Source organism: Hipposideros armiger, unplaced genomic scaffold (assembly GCF_001890085.2).
Source record: "Hipposideros armiger isolate ML-2016 unplaced genomic scaffold, ASM189008v1 scaffold_145, whole genome shotgun sequence".
Classification (NCBI taxonomy): domain Eukaryota; kingdom Metazoa; phylum Chordata; class Mammalia; order Chiroptera; family Hipposideridae; genus Hipposideros; species Hipposideros armiger.
The window spans coordinates 2,624,343-2,651,549 of NW_017731495.1; the positions used below are offsets into that span (position 1 = coordinate 2,624,343).

Consider the following 27,207-nt stretch of genomic DNA (forward strand, 5'->3'; position numbering starts at 1 on the left):
CGAGACAGCTTCCTGAAACGGGTGAAGGAAAATGATCAGAAAAAGAAGGAAGCCAAAGAGAAAGGTACTTGGGTTCAACTGAAGCACCAGCCTGCCCCACCCAGAGAAGCACACTTGGTGAGAACCAATGGAAATGAGCCTGAGCTGCTTGAGGCCATTCCCTAGGAATTCATGGCATAAATATAAAAAATAAAATATTTCTGTATTGTTAAAAAAAAAAGAAAAATATTATTAAGAAACAAAATACAGTAATAAGTGGAAAGACATGCTTCTGGATTGGAATGAAAAATAAAGGCGTCAATTCTTTCTAAATTAATTATGTATTTAATACAATTGATCAAAATGGTTTTTTAAGATTGGCCAAGATATGCTAACATTTTAGAAATATAAAAAGCAAAAAAAATACCTAAGAAAGTTCAAACAAGAAATAGTACATACAATATAATGAAATATTCATAAGCTAGAATGAAATACACAAAATCATTACTATTGATTAAGGTGGTGGAATTATAATTGAGTTTAATTTTTTTCTTTATATTTTTCTATATATTATAAATTTACCTCAATGAGCACATCTACATTTATAAAATGTTGAAAATAACAGCTTATTACGTTTTTATAACCTGCTTAAAATTATAGTAAAATGATGGACTCAATTATGACTTTTTTTTCTTCATACGTGGCTATATTCTTTAAACTCAGTATACGGAGACGATATTATTCCTAAATCCAGGGGAAAAGTTTTTGTTTTTCAAAACTTGTCTTCTAACATCCAACCTCCACAGTGGTAAAAGTCAGCCAGCACCCCACTGCTCCAATTTAAATGTGTTTCCTCATGTACAGTTTTCAGAGGCAATGGGGAAAAGTTTCAGCTTTCAAACAACAGGTGATCTGACATGTCATCTTTGCTGAACGAACTAAAATGGGTTAGCCTAAAATTCAGCCTTCCTAAGAACGCTTAGTTTTCTGTGAAAACGTTAGTTTCTATTTTTGACTTAGTTTTGACAGAGTAAAGAACATGGGATTTTTCACGAGAAGCATAAGCTCCTCCTTGACAACAGCAAAGTCAATAAATAAAAGAAAGAAATGGCTAGATTTCCTCAAAAGATGTTCACATGGAAATGACAAAATATTTCTTTTACTGTGTACTTTACTACAAGTTGTAATTACATTAGTATTTTGAAGACAATCAATCTGTCTAATCTTTCCATCCTTCCAACCAACCATCTATCCATTATCCCCAGAAATAATCCCTGGCCCAAATTTGTGTTTTTCTTTCTCATGCATATTTTAATACCATAACTACATATGTAGGTATTCATAAACAAAACCGCATTTTTTGGCATTTTCTACTTTACATACACATAGAGAGGTGTGATCATACAATCTTTGCGTTTGTTTTTTTTAACCACTGTTTTCCCTTCACCACACTCCCCCTCTCCCACCACCACTAATTCCTTCTTTCTCAAACACTCATGATTATATATAAACAATCCATATGCAAAGTCTGTAATAAGTCTAATGATATGTTTCCTTAGATATTGATTCTTTTATTTAGATGGAATAGATTCTAAGCAGGTTATGCATATTTTTTAATATTAAAAGAGGTCCACAAAAAATGGATGAGTATCCTTTTCCCCATATCCTCACTTTCAAAATTATGTCTTTCCATGAAGTATTTATACTACTATTACTTCAATTTTATTTCCCTCATCCCTGCTACTAATGTGGAGCATCTTATTACTCCCAATCTTCTATGAATGACCCTTCCATATCCTTTGCTCATTTTTCAAACTAGTTTTTGTTGTCTTACCATTTTTGAAAGAATTCTTCTTATATGATAAATACTGATAGGGTTCAGGACATGCTACCTCAAAATATGCACCTTGAAGTATTGAATATTGTAAACTGAAGGAATATGAGAAATGGTCCATGCAGGAAGAAATGTATGAAGTAGGTCAGAAAACCCTCTGACCTACTTAAGGAAGTTCCTCTTCCCTGAAGTGGGTCATAAGACCCTTGTGTGAGAGATATTCTATACCCAGAGGAAAGAAGCCTCCTTATCTATGAAGACGAAGAGATGAAAGGAATCCGAAAGGGGCTTGCTATGCTTCCCCTAGTTCACTACACTTAGCTCATACCCTTTGGCCTGCAATATTTTCCATAACTTTCCACTCTTCATCAAACCTAATATAAAAATGCTGTTTTAACTGTGTCCTCGGGTCATTTCCTTCTGAAGGCTCTTGTGTCACATAAAACTTACATTAAGTAATTTAAAATGTTTTTCTCTTATTAATCTGTCTTTTGTTACAGGCGTCCCAACTGAGAACTTAGAAGGGTAGATGAAAAAGTATTTTTCCTCCCCTATAATATCAACCCTTTTTCCAATCCGCTATATTACTAATATTTCTTTTCCAAATTAACTGTTTGGAAATTTTACTGTACTATTTTTGCCATATATTTTAAAATTTTTATATAATTAGATATTTCTATTTACTTTTATAGATTTATGATTTCTATTATTGATTTCATGTTTCTTAAACTTAGATTGCATATATAATCTCTTCTATTTTCTTTAGGCATTTTATTTACAATTTTTCATATACTTCTACTCTATCTGGGAGTTATTTTTCAACTTGATTTAAAATAGGGGTCCATTTAATTTTGTTCGAGTTTGACAGGCATTGTACCAATACCATTTATTTAATAATGCACTATTTTCTCAATGAATTAAAATACATTTGTCACCTTTTAAATTGTTTTATATAGTGAAACCTATACCTGGGTTCTCTCCTCCACTAATCTACTTGCCTATTCTTATGCCAATATCATATTGATTTCATTATAGTGATTTTACAGTTATATCTGATATTTGGTAAGACAAGTTTCCTCTTCCTTTTTCATTCCACTGAAAGATCTTGAATTTCCCTTCCCACCATATGTACTTAAGATCACATTATCCAAATTAAAAAAAAAACAAAAACATCAGTTAAGGTAAAATCAATTAAGATACTTCCTAGAAGTACATTAAATGCATATATAAGTTTGGGAGAACTGGCTTTTTTTTTTTAATATTAATTTCTTCTGTCCCCAAACAAATATGTTTTCTCTTTTGTTCAGATCTTGTAAGCCCTTCACTAAAATTATATAATTTTTATTTGTAATTGTGCCTTTCTAGCAAAATTTATTACTAAATATTATATATAATTTTAGAGCCTTTTGAGAATAAAATATTTCTTTCCTATTTCCCTTTGTAAGTATTTACTACTTAAGACAACTTTTAAATTTTTACCTAACCATCTTATTAATTTTACAAGTCTTTTGGGTTTTTAAGTATTCAGTCAAATCATTATTAAAGAGTATTTTAACCTCTCACCAGTTCCTTAATTACCTCTGCCAGACCTTCCAAAAATATTAAAATATTTATAGAAGTTAATACATATTTGCATCCTGATTTTGATTTAAATTGTTATAGTATTTCACCTTTTGGGCAAGTAATTGCTATTTGTCCTTCATTAAAAGGATATTTTACATTTAAGCAGTTTTCTTATATTCTTGTTAACTTTATGGGTTTTATAATTTGTAATCTTGAGGACCCCATCCTTGATTGACTGTCTGATGTGGGGCAGTCCCCATGTTCCTGAAATAAACCCTATGAAGCCATAGGTATTCATCTTTTAATTAAATAATATGTGAATTAAATATGCTAGTATTTCCTTTTGACTTTTGCATTTATATACTTCAATGAGGCTGAACTTTTTCCCTTTTTTCTTTTATACTATCTCTAGCAAGATTAGGTATTAACACTATACTGGATTCAATGTAAAGGAACTGAAAGAGCTTTCCATGTTTACCGTGTCAAAGGCAGAGCCTTCCCATTTTTTCATAGCTAGATAACAACTGCAAATCTGGTCATGGTGTGTTTTCCTCTGTACTTTATTTATCTTTCTGGTCTCTTTTATGTTAATGACCTACTAAAGTTTTATAATTACTGAGTCAATTTTAATAATTTATATTTTGCTAGGACATCTTTCATCTAGGTTTCCACAGAATTGTGGTTATATTATTTTATGATTTAATTATCTTGTGTCTAGGGTTGGTCTTCTCTCTCAATTTTACTCATATTATATGTTTGCTCTCTTTTTCCCTTAACAATCAGGCTAAGAAGGGATTTTTGCTCTTTTCAAAGAATGATCACTTGGGATTTCCTTATCCTTTCTTTTTTTTTTTTTTTTTGGTTTTCAGTTTCTTTGTAGCTTTTATCTTATTAATTCCTTCTTCCTGATTTATTTTATTGTTCTTTAATTGACTATGTTTGGCAAAGAAATTATTCTGTAGATGAACTAAAATGTCTCAACAAGATTTGAGTGAAGGTAGTATAATTTAATAAAATAAGACTATTAGGTAACAGATCAGAAATATAAGTCCCAGACTACTGTCCGGTAAAAGATTATGCCTGATAAAATTGATAAACTTTAAGTTCCATTTGAGAAAGTAGGGTATTTTAAGGAGTAAGGGAGTTTGGAACAAACTGGACTAGGAATTATTGCCTTTAGAAACAATAACATCTACAAAAATTGAATTGTTCTATGATAGTGAAATATAATGGAGATCTATACTCATTCTATGAATGTTAAAATCATAATCAAGTGAACGCCTAAGATGTTTCATAAACATGAATGCCCTAGTACATGCTCTTCTTAAGGAAGGTGCATTAACTTACATTAAAAAATGACAGCAAAAGATCTAAAACAATAAAAAGATAGCTTCATGTTATTAAACCTCATCCTCGTATATTTTTTAGAAGAAAATAACCTGGGCTCAAATGGGTTTCAGGGACTCCATGAACCCTGTAACCTTGCAAATACAAATTTATGTATATTTATTTGCATGCTTATTAGGAGAATAAATCACACTGATAGATTTGCAAAGAGTTTGGGATCTGAGAGAGGTTGAAAAAGACTGGCCTAGAATAGTAATCCAATTTTCTACCCTTAGTCTTTGATTAAACTCTTCTGTGGTCATACTTGTGCTCTTTCACCACAGGCCTTTTCATTGTTACGACCAGTAAATCTAGTTTACATCAAGTCAAAATTTACTTCTGAAATTCTCATGTCTTTTCTTGATTTCAGTCTCTGGAGCATGAGAGAATAAAACAATTCCTCATTCCTGAAAATAGCCCTTTACATAGTATTCGGAAAAAATCATTTTAGCTCCAAGATATTTTTGTTTTTCAGGCTGCTGGCCTTTAAACAACATAGCATATGGACTTAGCTCACTAATTCTAAATTTTTCTCTAAAGGAAGATGGTTTTACCACTCATGAAGACAATATTTTATATTTTTAGCAAGCTCTATAGTGAAAACCCATGAATTCTGACAGAGGAATAGATAGCACTAAATTTACTTGTGAATTTCAACAAGTATTCAGACAAAACAATTGCATTAAGTTGATGTATGTGACCTGATGAATGCTGCAGAATTTCTACATACTTATTTATTCCACTAAATTCTTGGAAACTGTAACTCATAAAATTCTTTAAAAATTGTTTCTAAACTATGGGCTATTTTTCAAAATATTATTCATGGATAGATTTCAACACATCTTCAAATTTTAGCCCAAAGTCATTTTTTATTTATTCTTATTAATTCAGAAATAGTAAATGCAGAATATCATTATTTTCGGATAGAAAAAAAAACTGGCAATAAAATATCATTTATATTAATTATTTTGGGGATTACAGGGCAGGAAATAGCGGAATGAAGTATAACATCATATATGGAAGAACAAATTCCAAGATAGTAAACCAAACTCCGTAAAACTCAGCACCAAAATTAATCATATAAGAATATGACTTACGGATACAATTCTGAAAGCTGTTCAGCCATTGCATAAGCAGTTGGGTCTCTGTCTAAGGCATAAATAGTAACATCTGACTCCTTCTGTAGAATGGCTCTTGTGTGTCCTCCTGAACCAAATGTCATATCTAGAAAAATCTAGCCAATACAGAAAAAGAAAATTACCACTTAGCATGAACAAAGTATTCTTACTAGCTACCTTAATTTCTAGAAGCACATAATGATTTTTAGAGCTGATAGCAAATAGAAAAACAATTATAATTGTTTTACCTAGAGTTCAATTTGTTGTATGTGAGATCTGGATCAATGATGAGTGAGTGATCAGTCCACAAGAATTGGTCTGAGTACCAGTAAAATGATTATCTCTGGCATAGGCTGACCAATTCCAGACACATTTACATTTCAGTCCCTAAGGTCAAACCAGCCACAGTGTTGTGCTGCTCGCTTTTTAAGGCTTTCCAACGCCTGGCTGGTAATGACACTTTCAATAATTTCTCATTGAAAGTTAGCTCACAATCAGTGTGGCTCACTTTATCTCAATTTATATGCCTGTATTAAACATAAAGATATTCAAGAATACAACTAACAAGAATGAGAGAATAAATCTAACAATAAATAGTCACAGGACAAATCTTCATAAATCTAACCTGGAAAACTGACAAATTAACACGTCTGACCTGGAAAAAAGCCCAAAGATTAAGTCAAAACACATGGGGTAAATTCTAGCTTTGCCACTAAGTAGCTATATATCTTTGGGAAAGGCACTTAAAATTCCAGTGTCTCTAGATTTCTCCAGGATTTACAAAGAAAAAGAAGGTCTAGAAGAAAAGAAGATACCACCAATACCTACCCATTTGGTAAGGTGACATATATAATTTCTCATCTAAACCAAGACACTTTTGAGAGGGAAAGATTTGCCAGTCATAATTTTGATAGGACAACAGGACACAATGGACAGGAATGCATATCTTTAAATACTTGGATCATTCTAGATACACAATAAAGTTAACTGGGTCTGAATCTACTCCTAGGCTATTTTATTTGGCCACAAATAAAGAAAATAGTCAGGTCACAGCTGGGCAAGAAACCAGAGCTGGACCGTAAGATACTCTGTGTCAACAAGTGAGTTAACTGGGGCAGATTTGGAAGAGAAGACTTACAGCACATCCCCTCAAAGTCATCCTCAGAGTTTAAAGTGCCCTGTCAATAAGTTTCACTGATATGAAAATAAAAACTTATGCCAATAATATTGATTACTATGATACATAACATACACTATAAGCCAGACTGTTAAAAATATTTAAACACATAACTTTTTAAAGTCCATGTGTACACTGCAGGAGAAGAGAAATTCCTATAACGGATTTGAATATTTCCCTGCCCTGAATGTTATAACTTATTTCAGGGAAAGTGGTCAGAAACAAGGAACAATTAGGCTGTGATTTTTTTGCTACCAGTTACCATGCTGAGGCCCAGCCTCTGATCAAATCCTTAGAAAAGTTAGCCTGCTATTCAAAGAATAATGTGGAGGAAATCTTCTAATCAAAATTAAGAAGAGAAGGAAGGTAAAATATAAGAGATGTAAACATGGTAAAAATGTACAAGCATTGCCTTTTCACATAAATGTGTTCAGAAAACTTTGCACTTCTATCACTGACATGTCTACACATACTTTTTAAATCAATTTAAACAATAACTTTAAAACAATACTCAAAGTCTTATTATTTGTATGGATAACACATTTTAACCTCAAGATAGAATAATTTCCCTTCCCACTCTGTATACTCACTTTATGCATCTATGAATGGTAAAAAACTTCCACCATGCTGTACCTCAGTTTTAAAATTGCTAGGGGTTTAGCATAATTTAAACAAATAACTTTTACCAGGCAAAACTGTAAGCCACTTTCTTGTTAGAGCCCAATATCAAGTCTTGTTATAACTCCGGATTTAAACTAAAAGGATACCAAATAAAATAATTTGCATATGATTACCTTATCTCAATCCAGGAAAGTCCCAATCAATATTTAAAAGGAAAAATCTTCATCATTAAAAATATTCTGGAAAATGTGAGATGATGATTATAATTTACATGATTATTTTTTAATATATCATGATTATGCCCTTGGAGATGTACTGGCAATCAAGGAAGTTTCCACAGGAAAAAAATAATCTATTATTACCAGTCAAGTGTGACACCAAACAAAAAGTGGAAGACAGATGGGGATTTATTAAACTAGAAGTGAACCCCACCATATGTCCTGGGTTAATAGGTGATTGGAGCCATCAACTTTCATTTTTAAAATTCTAATATACATTGCTCATCAAATGTAATAGTGAGTTACCCAGCACTACAATTCAGAAGGAGGTCAATTAGTTTTTTCCTTCTCTTGGGTCATTAACTTGACATAAGACCACGTTTGTTAATTTGTACAAGTTGATAATAAAATATTTTAGGAGACTGGACAATTCTTTTTTGATTAACAAATGCACAAGAACAAATAAATCTGAATGTTTCAAAATAACCCTTCCATGGGTCTCCTCTACACATACATTTAAATGTATATTATATGTTCCGAACATATACCAAACTCTTTCTTTGAAATTGCCTGATGTAATTATCTATCTAAAAAGCCAAGCCCATATTGGATACCAAGGGTTTGTTCTGGTAATTTCACTTATCACCAGTATAAGTCTGGCCAATCCATTTTAACTCTCTGAGCTTCAACTGCTCCATTTAAGAAATGGGGGTAAAATGTGCTCGTTTGCCTTACAGAGATTTATAAAGATTATCTTACTTCTTTCTTCAGTAGAACTATGAAGTAGGTGCTATTAAATATTACACACACAGAAACTACAATTACACTAAGCTAGTAAGTGGTAAAGGTGGGAATTGAATATAGGTATACCTGGCTGAAAACCTGCGTTCTCTCTCGCACCTCTACATTAAATCAATAAAGTCTAGATGTGCACATTTCTTTATGGTTTACCAGCCATTAATAGTTTCCTCCTTGGTCTAACAAAAGCTCTGAAAGGTAGTATGGACAAGTGGCATTATTCATATTTTTACAAATAGAAAAGTCAGGTACTGAGAGATAATGTAACTTGATTTAGATCATATTACTGGTAAATGAGGGCAAGAAAATTAAAATGGGTCTCACCAACGCTAAATTCTGTGTTCTTTCTGAAGGAAGTAAAGAGAGAAGAGAAGGAAGAAGCAAAAGAAAGAAGAAAAAAAAGCAGATGGCATAAGAAAGAATCATGACAGAGGTGGCTTTACAAAAATTATACAAGAAAAATTTAGTTTTTTATAAATCATTCATTCCTGCTGGAACTTAGGCTCTTCAAAACCATGTCCTGTGTAGCAAGATAATTCATGATCTCTCTCTCTTCCCCTCTCTCTTTTTTTCTCCCCCTTCTCTCTTTCAAGCAGGTGCCTAGGTATTCAGAGCTTTAGAATGTATATTCCTTATTCCTTAAGGATTTTTGCATGGCAGAAAGAAACACTTTCTATCTTTCCTATCATTTGAAGACAACCAGTTTCCACTTTTTAAGTTAAAAAAAAAAAAAGACAAAGCTCAGAGAACATGCTAGTTATCCTGGGTAGAAAGAGATTTCTCTGAAACTGGGTAAAAGAAACATGAAAAAGATGGACAAATTCCAGCAAAGTGCAGGACCAGTAAAGTGACTGACGGGTGGTAAGATCTCCAAGTAGCTGGCTGGATGATGAACCGAGAGAGGATGGACCCTCAATCACAGGGTTCCCAGAGCCACCAGAGAGCTCCCTGCCTCTCGGTGGCACAGAAGCAGCAGAACCTTTGATCCCAGAGTGTGTGCAGAGGTCAGGACAAAAGGCATCTCACGGGAAACCCAGTGTGGCAGGAAGGGAATGATAAGACGCAGGGCCTCTGCATAGCTCTGGGTCGTGTGTGGAGTCGGGGGGATGACTGAGATGGATGGCTTTTCAGCACAGGGAGTTGGGGCTAAGAATCAAAATGAAAGTGATTGAAAGAAAAAAAAACCAAACTAGCATTTGAGGGAGAGGATTCATAACTACAATTCTCCAATGTGGCCTCCAATTTAACATGGTAGCATCAGTGCACAGTAGATGCTTGGTATACAGAGGGAGCCAAAAAATGTATACACATTTTAAGAAAGGAAAACTGTATTAAAATTATAATACTCAATATATACCAATAACAAAAGATGAATACGTGTCATGTTTGACTTCTGCAATTACAAGAGATGCTCAAAGTGGTTACCATCAGTGTCCAGACACTTCTGATTATGGCGAACTGCTGCCTGAACAACGCTGACCAAAGTGTCCACTTGTATACATTTTTTTGGCACCCTCAGCATGTTTAGTGATGTGATATGAAAAAAGAGCTCAGCCTCCCAAGGTGACTATGACAAAGATAGCAACACTCATTTGTTCATATGAATTCAGAAATGCTCTTCAAAATAAGACTCATTACCATAGAATCACATAAAATAATCAGAAAATGTTCAGTTTTTAAGTCATTTAACATCATTGTATTCCTAATATTATAAATTGATTCATTAAGGAACAGAACTTTTTCAGAACATTAGTAATGATCTGTAATTAATAGCAGTATATAACTCTATAGCACTGAGTTTCTATTGCTGATCAGTTCTCCTTTATATCTGAAATAAGAAAAATGAACATTTCTTATTTTAGGTTAGTTCTTTTAATCAAATGCAACTAAATGACATTTTATCCCTATCATAGAAATGACTAGGTTCTACCCTTCACCAGGATGAGTCACACTTGCTAGTTGAGCTATAGCTGTGGCTCTAATATGGACAGGGTACAGACGCAGCATTGCACAGCTCGAAGGGACATGGCGGACTGTTTATTCCACCCCCTCCTTTTACTTATGAGGAGGCCAAGGCCTGACAAGGGCAGCTAATAGCTAGCTGAGGATAAAGCTAATACTAAAATCCAGACCCTGTGCTGTTTCTACTTCCCCTCATAATACTTCTCCATTGAAATTATATAATTGCACTGAAATAAAAACAATTGTTTCTTGAAAAGTATTTTTTTCTGAATAGGAAGGTAAATACATGAGGGAACTTCATAACTTTTCTTACATTTTTCACCTACAGTTGACACAATATTATATTAGTTTCAGGTGTACAACATAGTGATTAGACATTTATATACCTTACGAAGTTGATCACCACGATAAGTCTAATACCCGTCTGGCATCATACATAGTTATTACAATATTATCGACTATATTCCCTGTGCTGTACTTTACATCCCCATGACTACTGGGAACTTTGTATCTGAAGCCTCCAACACAGTTTAAAACAATCACTGTTCTACCATACTAAATTTTTTAAAAAAGACTTTATAAAGATAAAACTGTTGAATTAAATTCCAAAGACAATTACATCATATAATTCTATACATAACCTGGTATAAGTGTCTGCCCATTATGTGTAACAGCAACCGGTAAAGACTGACTTCTTGACAGGTTACAGTTTTCAAATTGATCTTGACATTTAAAACAGAAAATTGAACACTTAAAACTATAGATTAATGAGTGGTTAGAACTAGAAAAACCCATCGGAAAAAATCCAAGTTTAATTCCATTATTATACACTGTCTTTCTACAATATACTTAGCACTACATTTTTATACCTCTCAAATGTGATAAATATCCTTTAAGATTCAGCTAAGGCTGCTTGCTGAAGGGGGAGACTGACAGAAATCAAGACATTTGCCCAAAATCATCCTGCCTAGACTAGATAATTAAATGCTTTCTGTTTTTTGTTTTTTTTTCCAATCCAACAGTTCTAATCACTGAAATTTTCACACTGGAAGAATGTTAAAATTGAACATGAACATTTTTAGCCATGAATAGTATGAGGGCAGATCCTCAAATTTCATTTTCCTAATGTTGATTAGTCATTTCCAATCTGTGCAAGATTTTTAATAGTAAGTTTTCAACTGAATTTGGAAACAATATGGCCTGATTTCTCTTTAAAATTTCTTCTTATGGATATCTTCTTTTCTGGCAATTACTAATTTTGAATTTTTAGAATTAAAGTACTTTTGAAAGAATTTTAGTTAAACTTCATCTATTTACAACTACTAGCTTCATTTTGAAGTACCGAAATGTCTGAGCTATATACTGAATTTTCTGGATTTTTTTTGGAGGTAATTAAATAAAAATTCATGGCATTAATAAATAATTTACATTTACTAAATATTCAGTATAGACAAAGCCACAGGAGGTAATAATAAGATACTAAGTTATGAAGTTTGGTGAGGGAATTTGGACAGGCACACGAATAACTACTAGTAAAAAGAAATCAGTAATATAAGAAAGGCATATATAACATTTTATAAGGAGTAAAAAAAATATATATTTATTTTAATTTAGTGAGATGGACGCAATTGGAGTAAGCTATAATTCAGCTGGGCCATCAAGTCTGCGCACAAATCAGAGCTCATCCTTTCTTCTGACTCTGTATTCTCTAAATCCAATAGTTACCAAGCTGCTGATTTTCACCATATAAATATGTCTTAAATCTTTCCACTCCCATTTTTAATTCAGGTCCTATATTCTTTGCTTTACTAGTGCAATAGGCTCACAACTCATATACATGACTCTAATCTCATTTCTAATTCTTCTTGCTACACTGTTCACAAGATATCTTTTCTAAAATAAAATTGTAGCATGTGACAATCTTACTTAAACCCCCTCACAGGCTCTCTAAAGCTACATGATACAGTGCAAACTTCTAAGGCATAATGGGTAATATTCTTCATATTCTGGCACCTGCACTGCTTTCCAACATCATCTCCAACTCTCTTAGACATGAATTTTACAGTTTTCTCTACCATACAGAAGTGTGTGCAATTATCAAACATGCCAAGCTGTCTCATGCCTCTTTCCCTTTTTGCCTCATTCCATCTCTCTCAAGCTTTTTTCTCAAACAGTTATGAGAAACCAAATATGTCCATAGCTCTACTGTAAGAGTTAGCAATACAATAATAGGCCAAAATAGACAGGGTCCCTGCTCTCAGGTAGTCTGCTGCCTGGGGTTCTTAGTATCTTTAATATAATGTTCTTTCTTTCCAGATTATGCCTCTGGAAGATGCCCTAAACATTTGTGTCCCTGGTGCTAAATAATGCATGGCACATAGAATATAATCAATAAATATCTGCTGAATAAATAAATAAAAACAGAGAATTAAATCTTAGCAAAAGCATAGACACAGGACAGGATATATCATGTACAAGGGAAGCCAATTTGACTGAAATCCAAGAATTATTAAAAGCACAGTGTAAAAAGGAGAAAAAGAGAGGGGAAAAAAACAGGGAGAAAGTAAGAACATTCTAATGTGCCAGATACTGTGTTATTTGTTGCAATATGTTCCTTATCTTAATCTTCATGGCAGCCCTGTGAGATAGACAAAGTAGGGAATAATACTAGTGTGAAGTCAAATTGTGGCAGTCCTAAAAGGCCAGGATAAGTAATTTGCATCATATTTGCTAGATAATGAACAGCTTCAAGTATTTCTTTCTTTAAGTACAAAAGATATTCTAACTGCCAACAGTGCTGATGGATGGTAGGGTGTCAGAACATTGTGGTGACCTGGCGTAGAGCACCCAGATAAGTGGACACAGAGCCTGAACTGCCAACAGGAAAGGGAGTCATAACAGTAACAATGTATAGTGCATTTACTGAATGCATATTTTATGCAAAACATGATGCTAAACATTTTATCTGCATTGTTCATTTAATGTATACATAGTAATAAACATATACACATGAACACCCACATTCAGTTAAATGAATGTGATTTCTTAAAACCACACTCTGAGGCAAGTTGCTATTTCATTAGAATATTACAGAGGAGAAATGGTAAGTTTAGAGAGGGTGAGATAAATTGCCTGACGCACAGCTAATAAACTGTGAAGACAGATTTTAAAAACAATTATGCCTCCTGAACCTGTACTACGAACTACTTTGGTTTTTCTTTGTGGAGGTAGAATAGACTAATTAGATGTGCTGAGTAAAAAGTGAGAGAAATAAAAACCGATCCCAAAGCATGCTGTCTGGGTGACAAAGATGCCGCCATTTATTGTGCAATAACGCTCCAGCACTCACTATGCCACACACTTTAAAAACTTGACCAAATTTAATTTTTACAAGAGCCTGTATGACAGATAAAGCAATCCCGTTTTACAGATGGGGATATTGGAGCCATTTACTTAGTAGGAAAACATGACTTGGTGGTACAATTAGAGATAGAGGCCGAAATAATATAAGCGGTTTTTTTCCCTCCCTTCCACACTGCCCCTCCATACCGTACCGCCTCCTAAGGCCAACGAACAACTTCTTACTCAGGAAGACAGAAAATTAAAAGTATGAGGAGATATAGGCAGTTTGACAGGGGGAACAAAGAGATGTAAAAAATCATGTGGGAATAGAATAGCTCTTTGTAATAAACTTGAAATAGTGAAGAGAGGGGCATTGCTGAGCAGATTTTGAAAATAACAATTTAAAAAAATTGAAATACACAAAAATAATAGCATCAATCCATAGTGAAAGTAAGAAGTTCGGTTTATGAAAGTGTAGGTAAAGAACATTAAGTTCCAATTATATTTTTAAATCCACTCTAATAAAAAACATTGATACATGTAAAAATAACACTAAGATAAGTTACATTAATTATATATGCAAATTATTGGGTTGTCAGAAAAGTCATGATGCATTTTTGCAATAAAAAACAAAAATACGTAATGACTTTTCCAACAACCCAATATATTATGCAGCCTTTGGAAATACTGTGCCCTAAACACAGAGCACCTGGTATACCTTTACTGAAAGCAACATAGTGGGGCCAATTGGATTGAATTAGTGAGGCAAGTGTTAAGAGAGATGAGCTAGTTATTTGGACATAATATGATATATGATAGACATGGATATGACACAACATGATATATATAATATAATGTGAAGGATATTCAGACTAAAAAATCACTAGAAAGAGTTATCTGTTTCATAATGTCACTGAAATGCTTGTAATTGCTAAGGCGCGCTATTGTTCTACCATTGTGTGCTGAATCACTCAAAACTATGAGGGACTTCTCTCAGGCTTTACTTATCTTTTCTGTCTAATCTGTTGACAGGTAGATATTTGTCACACTGATGTATTTGTAGACCTGAAATAAATTAGAACATGTAGCTGTGAACATAGAAGGCCACCAATCTTACAGAGAGCTAACACTCAAACATTTTTCCTATCAAACCCCTTGATTTATATTATTGTCTTGTCAAGCTCTGCTGAGTATCTGTCTGCTAAGTGCTTATTTTGTTTCATTTGTAACTATTACATAGGTTTATGTAAAAGGAAAAATATCTCAAAAGAACATAAAAATTATATCACAAACAATCAATGCATTGCAATAAATGTATCTCTTTTTCCATTTTATCAAGAGTATTGGTGTTACTATGATGATTCATTCTACCTAAATTCAGCAAACATTTCATCTGCTAGCTCAAATTCTATCCTAGTCACAAAAGAAATATTTGTCATAACAAAACTTATCTTTTCCCTTCTTTATAAACTATGTTCTTCAATTATATTCAATTAAATAATTGGAGTATTCATCCTTCTTGACGATAAGTAGCTTTTACTCTTATGGGTAACAAGGGATGAATTTCAATAAGTCCCAGCCATGTACAATGGACTGCCACTTGATCTGCTTGCAGATACACAAATAGCTAAAAAGAATATGGCACGGTGGTTTCAATAAGCTTAATTTCCCAGAGGCCTCTGGCTGAGACAATGCCAATCTGTCAGCACCTTTTTAAATAAGAAAATTACTTTTAATCTACACCATGAAGAAGTTCATATATTCTAGACAAACTTTCCCATGAACATTATATAGCTACTGAAAACGCTAAACAAGCATTTTCTTTTAAGAATTATTAAATATATAAATTGTGCATAGAATTTGAAAAATACTGTGAAAATAATGCAATAATAAGTTCTTCAATCGATGTGTTCAGTAAATGCTCTTTTCAATTTTTGGGGGATGGGGCACAAATCATTTTACTGATGGCAATTTCAACATGGTTCTAATATTAAATTCTTATCAGTATTAAAACCAATAATGGTAAAATTTTCTATTACTTGGCCTCCAAATAACATTAGTTTTACATGTATTAAAGCAGACCGATCTATATTAGTGCTCAGTCCACTGTGTGTGTAGGGGTGTGTGTGTGTGAGTGTGTGTGTGTGTGTGTGTGTGTGTGTGTGTGTGTGTGTGTACATCTGCAGGCGCATGTGTATGTATGTGAATACATGGGTATAAGGGCAGGTGAGGAGGAACTTCCATATTCCTTACCTTTTTTAAACATGTGACTCAAGGTTGGACAAGTTTCAGACTAAGAATAGGATGCATGACCACCATGAAACCCTTGTGCAGAGATGTTAGTAAGTAAGGAGTGAGAGTTTCATAGGTAAGTAAGAGGGAAGATGGTCAGGAAAGTATCTTTAAAATAATTCAAAATAATTAAAAGAGTAGGTTCAATAAAATAACTGAAAACTTTTAGAATAAATTGCTTTGTAACTTTCAAGTATTATATGAATTAAAAAGAAAAGATATAAACAAGGCAACAGAGTGTAAAAGAAAGAAACTAAAGATCAAAATGTCTGATTTCTAGTCCAGAATCTATTATTTAATTGCCACATAAGTTGAGCAAGTTACTTAATGTCTCTGAACTCAAATTTCCTCATGTGTAAATGGGAACAAATACACTATCCTAGTACACATCACCGGGTTATTAGGATATGCAAATAAGACAATATGATGAAGAAGTTTGAAAATGGTATAGTGCTATATAAATATTATTAATTAAATGCATTTAAATTAAAATAATTATTCACAAAACCTAAATTCTGTAATAATAAATACAAAACTAATTAGCATACAAAAAACATTTCATAGTTTCTGAATTAGAAAAAACAAAATTTTCAGTTGATAGATGGTTTTTAAAAGGAGCTTCTCAAAAATGCAACACTTACAAAGGGAGATATTCAACGAATTTTAAATGCAATAAAAACCACCAGTGATATATCTGAAATAAGACAATTTCATAATTAGTCTGACTTTGCCATGTCTTAAAACTAAGAAAACATCTTCAAATTATATTTTAATTTAGCCCAAATTGAAAAAAAAGCAACTTACTAGATGAGCTTTTCAATACTTATTCTTTAAAAACATATTTTAGAAATGTAAATATTATTACTTCTTTTTCAGATAGTAATTGCTTTAAAGATTTTTATTATTGACCTTTAACTTTTTATCACTACTAATCATATTTTGAAGTGTATAAACAATTCCATGTAGGGATGATGAATTGGACTCTGGGATTAATGTAACTACATTAGTATTCTGACATATCACTAGTCACAAAGCATCTATAATTTCTCAATTTTTAACTAACTAGGAAGACTTTATACAACTTTCAAAGTGGCTAGTTGATGCAAAGGAAGAAATATTCATAGTAAAATCAATTGACTGATTATCTTTAGAGTAAAGTAAAAATTACACACATATGGTATAAATTCTGTATGGAGAACACAGAATTTTGGAGTATACATTTTATATGGAGATACAAATTATAAAATATACTCCTAGTTTCCTAATGGACACTCAGTCTACTTGGAGAGACCAAACACACATCTACAAAATGATTAAGAAATAAGGAAGAAAATTCTAGACATGCCACACGCTAGCGTATAATTACATGACTGTGTCAACAAAGAATAAACTATGTTTTCTGGAAGGAAATAATATTCTACGCAGCTATGGTATGAAAAGCCTCCATCAAAGAAGATGGCTCTAAGTCAAACCTGGATTATAACTAGCTAAGTATAACAAAGGGAAAAATGTGTCCCAGGGGACAGGAGAAATCTAAAACAAAGGCAAAGGAACATTATTGTTGAAGCACTAATTGGTTTAATTGTATAGAACACAGGATTTGTAATAAGAAATACAGCAGGTTGAATGTTAGGTTGTTTAACCTTTCTGAGCCTGCTCTTAGTGATAAAATGGGGTCAAAAACACTGACCTTACAGGTTTATAATGAGGATTAAATGAATTTGTGGTATAAAGTGCTTAAAATACTTTCTGGCTTGTGGTGATCATATAAAAAAAAACAAAAAACAACAACAAAAAAACCCACCTACTTCTACTGACAAGAAGCAGAATAGATGAAAGCCCATGAGGCGATACGAGTTACACTGAGATAATGACAGGAGAAGGACAAGTCCATATGTGAGCAATAACAGAAAGAATGCTACCAGAAAGAACTACTCATAAGAACCAAAGCTTAGTTTAAATATAAGCAATAAAATGGGAAAAAAAGTCAAAGTTGTCACAAAACTTTCAAACCTATTCCCATGAAAGAATGATAGCACTGACAAAAAAAATAAAAAAACAAAAAAAGGTATCAGAGGATAATCTGTTTTTCAGGGAGTCACCATGACCCTCTCAAAATCTGAAGCATCAATTTACAAACACAGACATTTTTCTTTAGTACTCATAACCGTTTCTAGTTTATCAATATAGTTTTACATCTAAATCAATGACAAGAACAGGTTTTATATACCAGAGATCACCAGCAGAGAATGGGTCATATTATACAATAGATGGCCTTTTTTATTACTGCTAGTAGTAATGGCAAAGATTCATTAGATTCTTCCTATTTGCCCAGCAGAGGGTTACTTTACATGACTCTGTGAGGTAGATGCTATTATTATTTTCATTTCAGGTAGAGAAGTAACTGGTCTAAGATTGAGTGGTTTATAAATTACAGAGACATTTGAACTCACGAAGTCTATTCTTTGATTCTATGCTAGTAACAAAACCCCGCATGGTTTCCTATTTGTTTTGAATACCACAAATCTCAGATCAGGTCACTCCTCTCGCGCTCAGCACTTTCTGATGGCTTCCCAATTGCCAAGCCTGCTTTGAAATCTGCCCAACATACATTATGGGACCTGACTGATTTCATCTTCCACTCCTGGTTACTCTACTCCAATCACCAGAGCTTCTTGCTGTCCCTCAAACACATCCGTCACCCACAAAGCCTTTGCACCTAGTGTCCCATCTGCCTGCCCCAGGGCGGCCCAGATGTTCAAGGATAGAGCACTTGCTCTGTCTTCTAAGTCTTAGCTTAAATACAGTCTAATTAGTAAGGCTGTCCCCAATTAAATATTTAAACCATAATCCCTTTACTCACCACCAACACTCATTTAGTCCCTATACCATTCCTTGCTTGACCTTTTTCTGTAGGGCACTTACCTAATCTAACATTCTCTACCTTCTATCTTTCTTTTTTTATGATGTTTATTGTCTGTCCCATCACTAGAAAGCAAGCCCTAAGAGGGCAGATGTACTTCTGTATCTCTAATACCTGGAACAGTACCTATCACATTGTCATTGCCAAGTATCATGCCGGAGCTCAGCTCCCAGAATGCAGGATTTGGTGAGGCCGAAAAGGAACAACAGAGCCACAGATAGGGGGTTCATACCACTATATTCTCGATGGCGGCCGGTGGAGACATGAGAAGCAAACACCTGCCAATACCCCAACAAGGGGTCTTCCTGCTGTCACAGTCTCACTGATGGCCGGGCGAGACACAGGAAGTAGGGTCCACACAATCCATGGCATCTGCGCTTATTAATTACATGCAACAGTCGCAGCAGTTATATGCAAAACAACAGCGGCTAATGGCCAACTGGCCAACCAGTCACAGCTGACGGCCACCCAATAACCGAGCCAGCACCTTTCCAAGTGAGGCCGAGAGCATGGAAACTGCACTCCTGGCACTCTGTCCCAACACACGTAAAGCTGAAGAAATATTTGTTTAACCTATGCACGAATAAATGGATACAAACGTACTGATAATTAAACAAATTTTGTTTTCAAAAGAATAAAGGAGAAAACAAAATAGGAATTACTATTTATTGAGCATCTATGTTTCCCAGGAAGTCTACTAGGAGTTCAGCATACATTAACTCACTAAACACTCATCTAATTATCCTGTGCGATAGATGTTATGCCCTATTTTACACAACAGGAAACAGACTGAAGTTCAGCAGCTTTTCCCAAAACAAACTGTAGTAAGTAATGAAGTCAAGGTGTGAACATTGGCCTTTTTGATTTTCAGGGCCCATGAGCTGCCAGCTTTATCACCCTGTCTCCTGTCAAGTTTTTTAGTAACAGTTAGGATTTACACATCTAATGGAGCAGGAGTTTTTAAAAACATTTTTGTGAGGAAGCCTTATCATATTCATGTGAAGGGGTACAATTACAGATAGCTTTGCAAATAAACTGTGTTATGATGATTAGTTTTATGTGTCAATAACCCAGCTATTTAATCAAACACTAATAAAACATCTGTGAAGATATTTTGTAGATGTAGTTAAGTTGACCTTAAGTAAATGAGATTACCTTTCCATAATGTAGGTGGGGCCTCATCCAGTCAGTTGAAAGGCCTTAAGAGCAAAAACTAAGGTTTCTTAGAGGAAGAGAAAAGACTTCGTCAAGGCCACAGCATTATAACTCCTACATGAGACTGTGATTGCTTGCTAGCCCACACAAATTTGTGAGCCATTTCCTTAAAATAAACGTCTTAATGTATATCAGCTATTGATTCTGTTTTTTTCTGGAGAACCCTGACTGTTGCAAGTACTGCCTAAATGTCTGAAACAATAAATAGAACAAAACAGAAACTCCAGGTGTAGACTTCCAGCAATGCTATGCACACGAACAGTGATCAATACAGAGGGTGCAAAAAAAAAAAAAACAAACATGTATACACATTTTAAGAAAGGAAAAAACTATTAAAATTGTAATACACAACATATACCGATAACAAAAGATGAATACAAGTCATATGTGAACATTTTTTTGGCACCCCTGGTATTTGTTTAGTATAGATGAACACATGGCTTACTAACAGAAAAAGGAAGAGAGGAAGTCTATAAAATCCTTAAAGAAAACATTATCTGTCAGGAAAAGCTGTTTAAATAAACTTTAAATTGTTATTAAGTGATGATCTTGTTTAATTTATATAGTACAATGAAAATTCATGGACGAGAACCGGAATTAGTGTTAACAATTTTATTTGATTTGGATCTTAGATTTGATATCAGCTTCTTTTAGGTGTTCATCACTATGGGAATTGGTATAAGGTATAATTTTCTACACAGCTAATTCAACAGTCCTAAAACGGTGTTGTTAAAACCACATGGTTTGTTCAAGAACACTAAAAACAGAGTTAGCAAAGGGCCTTCATTTAGAAAAGGGTCTCTACAAGAACTTGGAAAAGTCATTTAAAAGGTGAGTCTTAACACTGTTGTCTGTAATAAAGAGATAACTCATATGAAAATGCTCTGTACACTGTAGAACACTACATAGATATTATTTTGCCATTAAATATTTGATGGTAACAATGGCATGACATCTAATTCTATCTCAACTGTGTTGAAAAATACTGTCTTTCAAAACACCGTAGGTCAAAAACTAGAAAATTAAGTCAGACAGTCAAAATTGCTTATTGCCTATGAAAAATAATTTGCAAGCCTGAAAGTCTCTATAACAGATCGAATACCTGTTGAGTTTCACCACACTGGGGATCTCAAAAGCCCAGTCATGGTCTCGGTTCAGCTCTTGGATGGGTCCTGAAACCTGTTGTGCATCTCCTGTCCCTCCCTCAATTAGGACACCCCACCCCCGACTTCCAAGAAGATGGCTGGAGTACTTGAAGCAATAACTGAAAGTAATATTAGTTTTCAGAGTTACAATGGTACTTAATTGCTAAATATGAGCATTAATGCAGAGACCATTTAGGTTTCTAAACAATAAGTGCAACATGCAAACTACTATAAGAATATTTTCAAGCACCAGGGCTGTATTGCGTTGGACTACAAAGGGAATGGCATCTTAAAACAAAACAAAAAACTACAAATTGCTCTAACAAAGGGAAGCTAGCCTTCCCTAGATAATATACCTGCTTTCTTCTAATTTTAAAGTGGTTCTTCTGAGTTATTTCTATTTACTAAACGACAACCAAAAAGTACAATATTTTCAATCCATTATACATTAAATGATCTTAAATCATTCCTTCTGTATTTAAAGAGGAAACATTATTAAAATACACAAAAAGTCCATTTTTCCAATCATTCCTTCAATATTTCACCTAAAATTAAACTCTTAACCTCAATTCTGTAGCTTCAATTCTAGATTTATGTTGCAATAAACATAACTCCAATTATTATAAGTTGATAATCATTTAAAGCCCAGAAATCTTTTAGTTATGCCAAGTTGTGTATTCCAGAATGTTATAATTTGTTGTCAGACAATATAATTTCTGTCTTCATAATGCCAAGTACCATGCCTATTTATTGGATATAGTCTTAAGAGAAGATAACACAAGATAGATAAGATATAATCTTTGCATAGATACCTGATCCTGAAAAGACATACAAAGAAGCAAAGAAGAAAGTTTAGTTGCCTTGCTTATGTTTGAAGTAAAACCTAATACCCCAAATAACTTCAGATGATCTGGTTAATCATTATGAAAAAGGCTTTAAATATATAAACACTGAGCAAACCAAACAGGTCAGGAGCAGGCTAATGAAAAATAATAAATATTAAAATCTTAGCCCAAATCAAGAAAATTCTGTTTTTAGAAGGAGAAAATTAGGCAGAACAGCCAGCACTTTCTGTAAATTAGTTAAGATATTTTACTTCCAGAACACAATGCTGAGCTATTTTCTGACTACTTGTTTTCACAATAGACTTAAAAATAAATCAACCTTCACTTTCAGGAGTTTATCTAATTTTACACATGCAATTGTTGTTACTTCTTAAAATATGTCTGTGTCAAAAGAACTCTTCCATACACATCACCACTTGCTTTTTTATACTTGGAGTTCATAACTGAACAGTAGAATACTACCCACAAAACCTGAAATATATCATAGATTTAAATCCACACATTATTTTTATTAAAAAAATTTTAAGTTCTAAAAAAGACTACTATTGACTAACTGTTCTAAAAACATATTTTTATGAAAAGATGCAGCACTTAAAAGGTAACTCTCTTTATGTTACTATAAAGCATAAATAAAATTTAGATCTTTTTATATATTTAGACCTCTAAGAGGTTTTTTTCTAAGTCTTCCAATTTTAGTTAATTATTGAATCCTCAAGAATATACCACAAAGTACAAAACTTAAAAAAAATATAACAAAAATGAAAAAGAGAAACCAATTCAAATTATCCTGATACTCAAACCAGACAAACACATTATAAGAAAATGTACACAAATTTACCAACTAATGTGGGGTAAATTTTTCTTTAAAATTTCAAATGAAACTTTTTTTTCTTCTAATATATACTGCATTGTGTGTTCACCACCCAGAGTCAGTTCTCCCTCCATCACTATATAATTGATCCCATTTTTCCTCTTCTGCCAGATGAAACTTTAAAAGTATAATCACCAATTTTAAATACAGGCAAGTATAAAAACATTCATGCTAGTTCAGTTCTACAAAACAACATATAGCTTCAGGGGTACCTTTAAAATATAAACCTTATTAAGATAACAATAAAAGAGAAAAATCACTTGCCTTCTGGGAGATATATAGTATCTCTCTGCTGTCAAGCAAAGTTATTATTAGTAGGTTTGGTGTTATAACTTCATTATGCATAATGTATATAAAATCTAGGATAACCCTCATTAGAGCCAGTCTACATCTATTATTTTGGTTGAACAAGTAGTAACTAAAGCAAATGAACTAAGTACAGCAAATATTGCCTTAATTCATCATTACGAATGTTAAAAAACAAGTTCACTTAATTTTGTTAATAAATGTTTTAATTTATATTAATTCACATTATAATTCTACTTTAATGTAAATACTAATTATGCCTCCTCTGTTATGATCTTTATCCAGGTCTCAAAATACATGTAATTCAAAAGATAATTAATTACTAAATACTTCCTGTGTAAGCATCATGCGAAGCTCTTTATATAAAAACGTGGCTACACTGCTTCAGGCAATTCACTTTACCTCCCCAGGCCTTAATTTTCTCAACCATAATGCAAGGAAATTAAAAAAGATGATCTCTTCAAGCTCAAATATTCTATAATTCTAAAATAAATAGAAGCTAAACATATCTGACTATATGAGAGATCTTCTTTGCATTTTTAATAAAGTTAAATAGAGTTGAAATAACTCTATTACAACTAATATCATGTCCAGTGAAATGAAAATTTGAATCCAGAGTACAAGTAATCAAAAGATGTTTGAAGTGACAACTTTTTTCCCACAATTTCTGAAAATAGTAGTTGATCTTTAATAATCATTTATGAAAATATAAGTAATCTTGGTTACTGTTAATCATGGAAAAAAAAGGTTCACGTGAGGAAGGGATTTTATTCATGGTCTAGGATAAATGCAAAAAGAGACCACCTATTTCCTTTCTCTAAATAAATGGTTGCTGTCACAGGCAAGAGGAGAACTAATAAGGAAAATTGGAAGCCAGAGATTTCTCTTTATGAGAAGTAATCTTGAAATCATCACTAATAAAATAAGAGAGCATTAAATCAACTTTTGAATAACTATTGATCAAAAAAATTAAAGCAATCAATAAAGTATAATCAACATTTAAGAGCAGATCAATTGCATTAACTCAAAATACAGAGCACTGTAGTGCATGCTAGCAGGAGTCTTGAAAAGAAAAATTATAAATCAATAGCAATGCAAATATATCGAAAATCTGTTTCAAAGAACTCTGTAGTAATGGCTTTATAACTAAGTGCTGTTGCAATGAAAACAGCTGATGGTGATCAATTTGGGAGTCTTTTATTTTACTGAAATTTCCATTACAGTGCTATTGGAACAAATCATAAAATACTCTTATAGGGCATCCTAGTGATATTTTATGAAATGTGAGGTTTGCTGTACTGGCTAGCTAATCGCCACAGGGAATCATTAAATGGAAATGATTCACTTGCTGAAGTTTATTTCTATACCCATTCACAAGTTGTACACTTCAACTAATGCAGTCAGGAGATTTTTAAACTAGTCTTTCATTTACCACCATTTGCTCCATGGTTTTTGGAGATTTTAAAAAATCGATGCTAATTTGTTTCTCAAAATAAAAAAACAAGGACTAGATACAAGGAGTTTATAATTCAAGTGAAGAATTCAAACTAGGGCTTTAGGAAAAATCATTGGAGTTATTTCATGGTTTCTTTCTCCACAAATAATATTTGATATTGACATTAGACATAATCCAGCTATTATCTAGCATGACATTCTGTACGCTTTGTCTCTTTGGAAAATGAAAGAGACACAGGATATAATGCCATTAAATTTAACACACAAAAATCTCATTTGGGAGTTGAAGTTATTAGTAACTTTGCAGCAAGGTTTATATCCCCCAATTTCAAAATAGTATGTTAAGATAAAAATGAAATTTGGAATTAATGAATCAATACTATATTTTAAAACATATTTTGTGAGCTCTGTTCAGAGGGAAATTGAAATTCAACAATATATTTAAGGGCACAGTATTTCAGATCATTTATATCACATAGGCTACATTTTATTACAAGTTTAAATGTGTTCTAGAAAAAAAATAATAAGCCCTACAGACTATGGTAAATGATATTTCATGAATGTAAAAATTAAAAATAAGCTAATATGAATGGGTTATTAAGAAACAAGTTTACATATTTTTATACTATCGTTTATATGAACAATCAATTTCCTTCAGGAAATACACACAATTGTTTTAAACCCAAAGAAGTTAGTGAGGACATTGGCCAGTGTAAAAAGAGAAAGGAACAGAAAATTGGTATCTATAACTATGTTATTTACATTGACTTAGGGGAAATGACAATAACAACCATGCTTCTAATTGCATTTTAAAAGGTGTGGCTCAGCCAAAAAAATACATGAGCAGTGGAAAGATCCTGAAACTAGACAGCTGAATACAAACACAGGCAAGTCCTAACATCAGCTTTGTCAGCGGTTCTGATGTATCACTTTTTGAAAAACACTTCATACCTCTGTTTCTTCTGTACTTCTATTCAACAATTATTTATTGCTATAAATATAATGAACTAAGAAGTTAACATTTAGGCATGAGTCAAGTCTTTAAACATTTGCTTGATATCATTACATCATTAACATTGAATTCACAGTACATGAGTTCCAGTAAATAAATATTATCTGACTTGATATTTTTCATCCCTAAATAAATCAAAAGATCAAATTTATTTAATGACTTTTATTGATAAAAATCACAATAAATTAAGTACCATATATCCACTGGTTTAAGACTTCATCAGAATATTGAAATATCTTTCCAATGATATATTTGAATTTATGTTCAAATAACATATGTGATTCATATATTGTTTTGTGAAACAAATGCCAGAAATAGGCTGAGTCAACTATGATGATATGTGCCAGAATATCTTCCCATTTAAAAAGTTAATTGGATAAAATCTTGTGATATGGTATTCATTATTGTTTCAAATGTCATGAGTATTAGTGTAACAAATGAAGATGTGTGATTGGTGAAGTAGTTTATTTCCAAAAATACATACATAAAGTTGAACCAATATGAGTATGTCTCATAAGTTTCACCATCCAATTTTATCCAAGCAATCTCCTTGCTTTGACAAGTATAATATATATATACATCTCCTATTCCTGAAAAAATGTCTTAAATGTTATATTACTGTGGTGTTGGGTAAAATTAACACAGTAAAAGCAATTACTAAAGTAAATACACTGTATTGTTTTTAAAAACTACATAGAATTATTATCCAAATAATACTATCAAGCTTAAAAGTTTGGAGGATTAAAAGTTTTTCCATATTGTAACGTATACCATCTTTACCCATAATATAGGTACTATACATTATTGTATATAATGAAAAATTAGGCAATTATGGTTATTTTTAACTAAGTAGGCTTTTATCAAACAACATGTTTTCATCTCAAGGGGTGAACCAGTAAAACAATTTTTATTATAAATATACAATCCAAATTCATAACATTACCCTTCAAAAAAATTAGTAATAACATTGAAAAGATTAAGATGTATCCAAAGAAAAAGGAATCTTAAGCATATATTATGAAATTATTTACTGTTTGTTGACTGTAAAATATTTCAATTATTGACAATAATACAGAATTGTTAAAAACATTGCCTATATTTGCTGTCCCTATTACATTCTCTCTTCAACCCGTTCCAATCAGGTT

The 27,207-nt window shown here is 32.8% G+C and overlaps 1 protein-coding gene across 7 annotated transcripts in view; it reads right to left on the reverse strand.

Moving 5' to 3' along the window:
- Positions 1 to 27,207, reverse strand: part of METTL15 (methyltransferase 15, mitochondrial 12S rRNA N4-cytidine) — a 174,027-nt gene that overhangs the window by 86,588 nt on the left and 60,232 nt on the right. For all 7 annotated transcript variants that reach the window (XM_019650716.1, XM_019650715.1, XM_019650717.1 and 4 more), the window contains one exon: positions 5,860 to 5,996. In XM_019650716.1, the coding sequence (XP_019506261.1) occupies positions 5,860 to 5,996 (137 nt within the window). The remainder of the gene's footprint in view (positions 1 to 5,859; positions 5,997 to 27,207) is intronic.